Source organism: Equus caballus, chromosome 7, assembly GCF_041296265.1.
Source record: "Equus caballus isolate H_3958 breed thoroughbred chromosome 7, TB-T2T, whole genome shotgun sequence".
Taxonomy (NCBI): domain Eukaryota; kingdom Metazoa; phylum Chordata; class Mammalia; order Perissodactyla; family Equidae; genus Equus; species Equus caballus.
Genome location: NC_091690.1, coordinates 76798427 through 76809781, shown reverse-complemented (window position 1 = coordinate 76809781; position 11355 = coordinate 76798427). Strand labels below are relative to the sequence as shown.

Below are 11355 nucleotides of genomic sequence, written 5' to 3'. Positions count from 1 at the left end.
TACTTTCCCTTCGAATCACAGCTCGAATATAAAATTTGTGACCATCCAGCTCTCTCTCCTAATTATTACCAGCACACTCCTCTGTGTCCTCATAGCAATCTGTGCTTTTTTAGGGCATATCTCCTGTCACTCTGTATTGGAATTACCTGCTTCCAGTGTGTCTTCCCCACTAATCTGTGATCTCCTTGAGGATGGTAAACATTGCCTTAGCCGTACCTATATCAGCAGCACCTGTTACACATTAATTAGAGTAAAATCTAATTTAAAAAACTGACTGCTATGTAATGCCCCAAACAATGTGCAAAGCGCTTTATAAACAACATCACAATCAGTCCTCAAACCTTGTGAGATGGTTAAGATCTCCATGCACACATGAGGAAACTGAAGATTGGATAGTTAAATAAATTTCCCAATTTCATCCCAAGGGGACTAATGGAGTTGGTGAGTTGCAGCTAGCAGTCAGTGTTTGGCCTCAAGCCCTTTCTCCTTGATCCCTTTTCTGTGCTGTCCCATAGACTGCCCAACAAATGGTGGTTGGGGGAATGCATAAGTGAATGAAAGGCAAACTAGGGCAGGGAACACACTGTTAAGATGAATGTCATCTTCAAGACACTTCCTTGAACAGGTTATTCACTTACTAAAAAAAGGCTTCCATCACCCATGATTTTTGATACTTGTATTTAATATTTTTTTGACATGCGCCACAAATGAAAAACAAAATATCTGATTCTAAGGAGCTTATTTTTGCATATTCCTCCTTCTTGCCAAAGGGCCTTTGCACATGCTTTGCTCTGTGTCTGGAATGCTCTCCACTTTTCCTTTAGCCTACCAAAGATAATGTCATACAATGCGAAGTAGAAATAGAATTCAGGAATCAGACTAAGTTAGAAAATTCTCAACTTAACAGCTGAACAATTTGGATAAACTTTCTATGCGTCATTTTTCTCACTTGTAACATGGAAATAACCAGGAGATCTACCTCATTGGAAAGAAGTGAAGACTAAATTGGATAATGTTTCTAAAGGGTTTGGCTGTGTAATTAACATATAACAAGAGCCCAATAAACATTATTTTATTACCTTTCAGTTAAAGTTAACTTCATCTTTCAAATATCTTCCTCAAAGAATTTTTTCTTATCCCCCCAGGCATGATCAGAGACCTTTATTGTTTACTCTCATTATGCTCTATAGATTTCCATAACAATAATCGAAAGTAATGATTATTGGGGCCAGCCTGGTGGTCTAGTGGTTAAGTTTGGCGTACTCTGCTTTGGTGGTGTGGGTTCAGTTCCCACGCACAGACCTACAGCACTCATTAGGGGCCATGTTATGCTGGCAACCCACATACAAAATAGAGGAAGATTGGCAACTGATGTTAGCTCAGGGTGAATCTTATTCAAGCAAAAAGAGGAAAAAAAAGTAGTAATTGTTTTCACACATAAAATCTGTTGATTATTTGAATAATTTCTGTCTTCCTCAGTAAACTGAATACTCCATGATGAGAGACATGGCATCTGTTTTGTTCTACACCATGTTCCTGGTGTCTAGCACAGTGCTTTCCTCCTAACAGCTGCTCAATATGTCTGTATTGAATGATTGAATGCATGCATGCATGAATGAATGATCTGTTGCCTCCCTACCTCAGCAGATTCATTTCACAGCACTTCTTTAAGTATCTCTGAGTCTACTAAGTGACACAAATTTCCCAGAGCACATCAGATCCTCTTACATTTCCAAGCCTTTGCACATGCTGGTCTCTTGGCCTGAAATGTCTTCTGTCTGCCTTCCTCTAATCCTTAAGACTCATATAAATTAAACTACTACTCAAGATCTTTTCTGATCCCTAGGCTGTGGTCTTACTCCTCTACTCAGTTTCCATGGACATCTTTTGCTTTCCTGTGGCTCTCATTCTGCACTGAAATTTCATTCTATAAATCTCTTGACCTCAGTTGGTTATGTCCTCAAGTGAATCGATTGATATTTGTCTCTGAATAAACAAGGCCTACTATAATGCAGGGTATGGTCGACCTGACACATTATTTCTAGTTTTAATAATTGCTTTTTGTGTGAAAGAAGTGATCTTGAAATCCTTTTACAGATATCACGCATGGTGCTTACTGTATTTCACACATGTTAGTGACCTCCCCCATTGAAGTGAGTTTCAAAGTGGATTATTACAGTAGAATTATAGGCAACCATCTTTAAGCAGACCAAGTGGCTAAGAACTCCAATTCCCCTGCCTTGACCATCAATTCCTTACCCACAGGGAAGACTATATAATGATAACTTGTGCTCTTTTTTATATTAGTTATCTATGTTGTGCAACAAATTACTTCAAAAGTTAACAACTTAAAACAATGATAAGCATTTATTGTCACAAACAATTCCTGTGTGTCAACAATTCAGGAGTGGCCTATCTGGGCAGTTCTGTCTTGGGCTTCTTATTAATAGCAGTCAAGATGTTACTGGGGTTGCAGTCATCTGAAGACTTGGCTGGAGGGGATGGTCCGGCGGCACGGCAGTTAAGTTTGCATGTTCCGCTTCGGCAGCCCGGAGTTCGCTGGTTCGGATCCCGGGTGTGGACATGGCACCTCTTGGCAAGCCATGCTGTGGTAGGCGTCCCACATATAAAGTAGAGGAAGATGAGCATGGATGTTAGCTCAGGGTCAGCCTTCCTCAGCAAAAAGAGGAGGATTGGCAGCAGTTAGCTCAGGGCTAATTTTCCTCAAAAAAAAAAAAAAAAAAAAGACTTGGCTGGAGCTGGAGGATCTGCTCCCAAGATCGGCCGCTTATGTAGTGCTGTTTGTTGGCAAGAGGCTTCAATTCCTCCCAACGTGGGTTGGACCTGTCCTAAATCATTGACGCTGACATCTCCCAGAGTAGGCAATTCAAGAGAGACAGTAAGAAGCAAGCTTCAGTGTCTCTCATGGCCTAGTCTCAAAAAGGCACACCCTGTTACATTCACCGTATGCTATTTGTTAGAGATGAATCACTAAATCGAGCCCACATTTGAGGGGAGGGGAATTAAGCTCTACCTTTTGAAGACAGAAGTATCACAAAATTTGTGAACGTATTTGAAAACCACCATACTTGTTGTTTATCTGTATAAGTCACCTGAGTTCTTTGTCTTTCTGATGTTTGGTCATCTAACTTTGGGAGACCTTTTTGCACCAGGCTATCAGCATCAAAATGCCCTGGCTCCACAGAGGAACCACAATTCGCATGTTATTTTCGCCATCATTGATTCTACTCACAATAACAATCGTTCCCCCAAAACGTTCTATCTGAATAAATAAAGCACTTATAGGAAACATGGACAAACACCTCCCAAAAGACCAAAGTAAGTTGAGGGCAGCCATTAGATTCCCCATTTTCTCCTTTCTTGTCTAGTAATCATGTTTGTCATGGTCTATAAATTTTTCTGGAAAAGGAAAAGGAAGTGGGGTAGGGGTAGGGGTTTTAACTGGGAGAATATTACAAAAATGTTACAGTAAAAAAGAGATTTTAATGTAATGTGCCTTTCTGTCAAATTGTTCTACTTTGATCTGAGTGTTTTATATCACCATAAGCTTATAAAGTGTTTCTTAAGATTCAACAATTCAGTATTATCTCTTTTCTTTTCTATATTACGCTATAACCTTAGGAAGACTGTGATCACAAAGGGGTGAGTAATCAGAAAGTGAGTATATTTGTAAATGATACAGATATAACTTTTAGGCCTTTTTCAGATGCATAAAGAAAAAGAAAATTATTTTCTAATTGGCATTATAATAGTAACTTAAATGTATAAAAGTGTTATATAAATAAATGTGATACAAATAGATGATAATATTTCTACTACTAATAATAATTGAGAGCATAGATTGAATGCATACTTTGTGAACAACCATGGAAATCCAATGATGAACATTAAGAGTGAGGTCCTTGTCATCCAGGAACTTGATTTCTGGAAGCAGAAACAGAGATCTAAACAGATCATTGCATTATGGTGCAATTAATGTTAAGGCAGGGGTAAAGACAGGAGGGGGCAAAGGATGGCTATTCAAAGGAGGGGATGCTAGCTTTTAAGTTGAGTCAGACAGAAAAAAATAGGAAAGTTATTCTAGAAAGAAGGAGCAACATATACAAAGGAATGATGCTTGCAAAATTATGTGTTTGTGGAACTCCAAAGAGAGCCATTGGAATTGAATCTCTTCAATTCATTGGAACTAAAGGGCGTTTTGTGGCTGAGTGGTAGGAGATGAAACTGAAGATGAAGTCAAGGGCCTGAAACTGCTAGATCTTGTATGTTATGCTAATGGGAATTTATTTTATTATAAAGGCTTTATAAATTCTCTGCAGAAATGATGATCATATTTCTATTTTGGAAAGATTATCATGGCTTCAGAAGAGAAGATGGATTGGCAGGGTGAAATTGAATTCCTTAGATTAATGAGGACCTAATAGCAGAAGTGACAAGGAACTGAATAGCAGTGATGAAGGAGGAAAGTGGTTCTAAAGATATTTTGAGGTCTAAATCTACAGGACTTGAAGCGTATGTGTGAGGAGTTTTATATGAAAATTCAAATGTTGGATCAATATGATTGATTTCTGATCACCAGGACATTCTCTCTTTAGGCTTGAGTCAGAAAGAAGCACCTGTACCCCTCTTTCATAGATCCATTTGCATTTTCATACTACAATCACCATTATATGCACTTACACAAATGATTAAATATTATATTAATTATAACATAAACAAAATAACTCACAGAGACACGCAGTCCTCTCAAACACACACAGATTTCACTGTAAATGGCTTTAGCAGAAGTGTGGACAGCACTTGTCATTTTGGAAGCCCCAGTGCATTCTGCTTGCTCAGGATACTGCCTGTCTTAGAGGACCTGAGCCTGCAGGGACTCAATCCACCCTAGCCTTTGGGAACTCAGAACCTCAGGAGCCAGACTCCTGGGAAGTGCCTCATGGTGCAGTCCACAACTCACTGATTGGGTTTGTGGCCACGGTCTCTCAGGAGCCCACAAGCTTGAGCACCTTCTCTGAACTCCAGGAAGAGGAATAAGAGGATTGGTTGCTTGGGGATGCCATTTCTGTCTATCCCTTGATCCCCATCAAAGGCCTGGGATTTGGTGAGTGTTAGATGTTTGGCAAGGCAGGCATGGTTTGGAAACCAAGGACAGAGCTCAGGCCCAGATCCTGGGGAGGCTAATTGAAAGACCTAAGAGGGGGGGCAAGGAGATGCTAAGAAAAGACAGGATGGACTTAGTCCAGTTTTCCCCATGAAATTGACTCTACAGTCTTGGGGTCCAGCTTGTAAACTGTCTTAGAGGTTGGAATAGGTTGGGTAAATGGAGCAAACGGGAGCAAGTAGGACTAGGCTGTCCTGAGGACACAATTCAACAGCCCAAATCAAATGATCTGAGAGCTTGGATCCAGAAGAGCAGACTGGGACTCTCAGGTTTCTGTGTGATTTGAAACTTTCTGTCATCATGTGGGTTTCTGCCATCTGTGTGTATTTTCATATGTTTGTAATAATGATGATATTACATAATAGTCGTTATCTATTGAGAGCTTAATATTTTTCAGTCACTGAGTTGAGAACCTTTATCCTGTAATCCTCATGACAATTCTATGAGTAAACAGACGTTTTAGAGAGATCAAATAACTTGTTTGGTATAATAAAGAAAGAGGCACAGATCAAAAGGAAATCCAAAATACTTGACTATAAAATATGGTTTCTTGGGGCTGGACTGGTGGCTCAGCAGTTAAATGCACACATTCCCCTTTGGCAGCCTGGTGTTTGCAGGCCCGGATCCCGGGTGCGGACATGGCACCGCTTGGCAAGCCATGCTGTGGCAGGCGTCCCACGTATAAAGTAGGTATAAATGATGAATTTCAAGTTTCTGCTTTGGGTCATTTAGTTAATGATATTGATAAACTCTGAAATATTAGACACAGTAGGAAGCAACAGGCTTGTGAAGAAATATGATAGTTTTTAATTTTAATTTTTGAAAAATTAAATTTAAGGTGCCTATGAGACACCCAAAAGAGGATATTGAGGGTGCAGTTGGATAAATGCATCCTGAAAGACCTAAATGAGGGTACAGAATTGGGAGGTGTCAATATATAGCTGTAATTGGGATCTTAGGAGTCGATGAATTAGACCAAGAAAAGTGTTGAGAGAAGAAAAGAGGGCTTCAGCCAGAACCTTGAGGAATACCGAGATTAAGAGACAGAATAGGAAGAAGAGACAAAGGATGAGATGAGATGCCAACAAGGTTCAGGAAAAATTCAGTGTTGTGATAAAACATTAAGAGGACATTTCAAGATTGAGGGGACCGACAGTGTCAAATGCTGCTGAGTAGTCAAGCAAGCAGTGGAAGGTGGGGCATGGATGTCATTGGTGACCTTAGTGAAGGTGGCTTCAGCAGAAAGGTGAGGAGAGAAATAAGATTAAATGGATAAGAGAATATAATTATTTCTTCATAATTTAGACTAGAAGACATTTGAGCTTGTCTTAATTGTTTAAATCCTGAAGGAGCAGACTTTTTAAAAGGCTAGATTGAAGACAAAGGTGAGAAAAAGAGTGAATGATATAGGTACCTGACAAGGTGGGAAGAGTTGAGATAAAGGATATGGGTTTGTTTTTGGCCCCAGATGTGAAAGTGTTTTTTTTGTTTGTTTTTTTTCCCCCCAATCGTAACAAGAAAAAAGAGAGAGAATAAGTATTGAAATATATATATGTGTATAGGTGTGATGTTGTCTTACATAATTTCATATCTAATGACTTCTAATTTCTTTGCCAAGTAAAGTAAAAAATTATGTTTTGAGAAAGAGGGAGTCGGAAGTGGTGGTTGTGCTTAGAGGAGATTCGTGGGGGGAGACTGAGCTGAACAAGACCACGTTATTGGAACACCGGGCATTGTCAAAGGTTAAGTTTAAGGTTGATGATCACAAAATCATGGGAATACAAATGTGCCTAGTTAAGAAGTGTTTTGCCAAAATGACCTAGAGTTACTTATTGGACTGACTATTGTAAGAATTGAGTTTTACCAAACATACATGACGGAAGACCAGTGGAGCTAAGGCAAGCAAATATTTATAAAACAGTGGTTGAAATGATCAATCATAGAATTTAACCTGGATAAAGAGGAATGCAAAGACACTTGTGTTCTAAATGAATAGTAGTGAAAAAGCGAATGCCCTAGAGGACACAAGGTTGTTGATGGAAGAACAAATTGAAAATAACCGTATGAGATTAGTCAATATTGATTTACAGTATTTCAAGATATGGTCCTGGAATTGGGTGGCTGACCTTCAGTAACAAAATAAAGCCTTCCAGGATGATGTTATGTTACTTTGAGGAAAAATCTTAGGATAGGTGGGTGACAACGATGCTAAATTCACTGCAGCTAGTAGCTAGACATGTGTCTTCAAAGAATCAAAGGAATTACAAGTAAGCCTGTGAAAGATAATAATAAGAAAGGAGTAAAAGTGAGTAAATGAATAGATTGTTGCTAAGGAACATTTATTTAAAGAGGAGTCCTAAGACTAGATGTCTGAAGGTGGTATGACACAAACCTTCGTTAAGGGGTGTTCCTTTTAATAGTACAAAGTATCTTTTGCTTCATTTAATGCTTCTTAAATTAAATTTTCCTTTTTATGATTTTAATTTTGCTAGACTTGATTTCTTTGTATTTAAATTGTCTGAAGTATACTTGTCCAACCTTTTGTTTTATCCTTTCAGGGTCATTTTGTTTTAGTTTTTCCAAATGTGAGCAGCATATAATTGGACTTTATTTTAAAAGACTTCATTGATACCTATGGTTTTAAGTAAAGGAGTTCAAATAATCTACATTTAAAATTGTAAGTATGTGCTTGATTTTATGTTGCTAATTTGTTTCATGCCTTCAGTTTTCTCTGATTTCCTTGTGTGACTTAGTTTTATATCTTTTGCTACACAAATATCATGTATATACCATGTGCCATATACTCTATAAAGCATTTTGGTTATGTGCACAGGAGTCTAGGAAAAGACTCCTTGGGTCTGATTCCGAGCTCTGTCATTTCCTCTTTGTGTGTCCTTTGGCAAGTGACTTCACTTCTCCCTCCCTCAGTTTCTGCATCTTTAAAATGTGGATAACGTTCCTACCTATCGATAGGGTTGTTAAGAGGATGATAGAAGTGATTTCATGTAAAAAGCTTTCGATTTGCGCTGTATATTGAAGGTTCTCAGAAAATATTAACCCTTGTTATAGAGTAGCTTATTTGCTTTTATCCTGACCTAGAATTTAGGATACATAAATTCTATACTCCTTCCACTAGAGGTCAGCTCTGTATTTATCAAAAGCACACTTGAACAAGTTCCCTCATTAAATTCTAAGAGTGGGCTGGAGGCTGAGCTGTATAACTGCTCTCAGATTTGTGGTGAGGCATCAAACATCACACTCTCACAGAACATTCTGGTCTGTAAATCCCAAGGCTCTGTAGTGTCAGGGATAGCAGGAAAATCATGCCAACTAGGGTAGGGTTGGTGTGCTGGACATTTCCAGTGTTATGTTTTTCCTTAGCCCCTTCTCTACATGCCCAGCCTCTTCTCAATGCTTGGTATCTAACGGTGTGTTGAGGCAGTCACCTGGTGTGTGACAACAGTATGAAAGAATATCGGCTGTGGAATATAAAGGTCTTGGCTCTGTGAGTTACTAAAAATGAGATCTGAGGTAAGATTCTCTCTGAGAGTCTCCATTTTTGAAAAAAAAAAAAAAAGGAGGGGGATAAAAATACACATCTCAGAAGATTGTTCTAAATGAGATAGCATTTTGTAAAAGCCTGGTACATAGTAGGAGTCTGTAATTGTTAATTATCTCCTTATTTTCTCAATTGTGCCCCACGTTTTTTAGTTTCTTTCTATGTCTGAATATGATTAGATTGTTTTTCTCTATGGTCACATCTATACAGCAACAAATTACATTAACCCAAGGAAAACCCAATCATTAAAATAGCAATAGCATTTTATATAGTTTGAATAAGACTCCAGAATGACTCAGTGATTAGCGCCAGCAGTATTGGGTCTGGCAAATCTTTCTTGAAGTGATGAGCATTGCTTTTACTAGCAATAGGAAGTTCTTTCTTGGCAAATAGGAAAGAGGAGGGTTTGGGGTAAGGAGAAGGTGGAGGAAGTAATTACCATACGATTTTCTCATATTCATTATACATAATTTGTTTTTAGGGTGCAGAAGCTATTCATCAGACCTCAATGGCCCTTTACAACCTAAGTAGCTACAACAAAGATGCCTTCACCCTTTTGGGCATCCCTGGACTTGAGCACTACCATGTTTGGATCAGCATCCCCTTCTGCTTTATCTATCTTGCGGCCATTGTGGGCAATAGCATCCTTCTCTACCTCATTGCAGTGGAGCATAGTCTTCATGCACCCATGTTCTTTTTCCTTTCTACGTTGGCTGTTACTGATCTGATGTTGTCTACCACATGTGTCCCCAAAACACTTACTATCTTCTGGTTGGGTCCCCAGAAAATCAGTTTTCCTGGTTGCCTCACCCAATTATTCTTTCTGCACTACAGCTTTGTTCTGGACTCAGCTATACTACTGGCTATGGCGTTTGACCGCTACGTGGCCATCTGCTCACCCTTAAGATACACCACTATTCTGACCCCCAGGACTGTTGTCAAAATTGTTGTGGGAATTTCCTTTAGAAGTTTCTGTGTTTTTGTTCCATGTGTTTTCCTCGTAAATCATCTACCCTTCTGCAGGACACATATCATCCCTCATACATACTGTGAGCACATAGGTGTTGCCCGGCTTGCCTGTGCTGACATCTCCATCAATATATGGTATGGATTTTGTGTTCCCATCATGACAGTGATTATAGATGTGATCCTAATTGCTGTCTCCTACATCCTCATCCTCTGCGCTGTTTTTCAGCTCCCATCCCGTGATGCCCGCCAGAAGGCTCTTGGCACCTGTGGTTCCCATGTCTGTGTGATCCTAATGTTCTATATACCAGCATTCTTCTCCATCCTTGCACATCGGTTTGGGCATAATGTCCCTCATACTTTTCACATTGTGTTTGCCAACCTTTATGTAATCATCCCACCTGCACTCAACCCTATTGTCTATGGAGTAAAAACCAAGCAGATCTGGGACAAAGTCATTCTTCTGCTCTTTCTTAAGGGGTCCCAGTGACATATGCCTGAAGTCCGGGAGGCAAGGCAAGTTCCTAGTGTAAGTCAGGTTAAAGCCTGAACCTGTAGCCGATGCAGAGAAGGGACAGTTGAAAAAATTCCTCATTAATCAGAACTGTGGTTTTGCGTCCTGTGTTATTTTAGGCAGAAGTCTACTCAGTCATTACAGTCACAAAAATGAAATTCTGAAACTAGGAAGTAATATATTTTTTCTTTCTGAAAACTAACACTTTGTAATTTCTTATGACTGATCTAAGGTGATTACAGAACTTTTAATGAAAATGATAAAATGATCAGCATCTATTTTTTTCATTATAAATATGTTCCTAAGGAATCTGATTTTTTTTTTCAGATTTGTATATCATAGTTGTTTATATGTTATAGTAGAGTAAGGAATTTCTACTTTGATGACCCTGTGAGGTTCTAGATTTTCAGTTTGGTTACTCCAATCCATTTTTAGGCAGCATCAGGTACAGGTCCTGGTATGTACTAGGTGCATAAACAATGTTTATCAAATAACTGAATGCCAAATAATCATGAAATTATTAAATTAATAGTTCAGGTGTTTATTTTGGACAAAGAAAGAAGGCAATGATAAAACCTGAAATTCATTTTTCACTCAATCTTGAGAAAGCCAAAGGAGATGTGACTGATCAGAGCCCCTTAAGAATGAACAAAAAGAGGAAGCTAAATTCCTATGGTCAATAAGATGGAAAAGCACATACAGATTAAGATGTGAGTTGAAAATTTGACCAATTGGAAGCACTGGTGGCCCCAAATCTCTTCTTAATTCTTGTATCATAAAAGAGATGTAATCCTATGTCAAAAATGTATCTCTATTTATATAATTCATTATCTCTTCCGATCCAGTGTATCTAACTTGGTCATAGGGAGGCATTCCATCATTAAATCAGTCAAGGAATAATTATTTTTGGAGTTTGTCAGGTGCCAATGATAGTTGATGTCTGATTTCCTCCCATATCTAACATGTTCTCAAAGCCTATTGCTTCTTTCTAAACAAGCTATTGGTTCACATGTGAGTACCCCCCCTCCCTTACCACAATGATCCAAACACTCATCACTTTTCATCTGAATCAAAATTCCTGAGTTCTACATAGTCTCTCTAATTCTAGACTACTTTCTCTTCCCTGTGCTA

General features: G+C 38.8%; 1 protein-coding gene across 1 annotated transcript; it reads left to right on the top strand.

Annotated features, from left to right (window-relative positions):
- Window positions 1-9252: 9252 nt before the first annotated feature.
- Window positions 9253-10200, top strand: OR52H2 (olfactory receptor family 52 subfamily H member 2). The gene has a single exon (NM_001391404.1). The coding sequence runs from the start codon at window positions 9253-9255 to the stop codon at window positions 10198-10200; it is 948 nt and encodes a 315-aa protein (NP_001378333.1).
- The last annotated feature ends 1155 nt before the right edge of the window (window positions 10201-11355 follow it).

What these genes read in the sequence shown, in the direction of transcription:
- OR52H2 (NM_001391404.1), top strand. Translation starts at nt 9,253, where the DNA reads ATGGCCCTTTACAACCTAAGTAGCTACAACAAAGATGCCTTCACCCTT.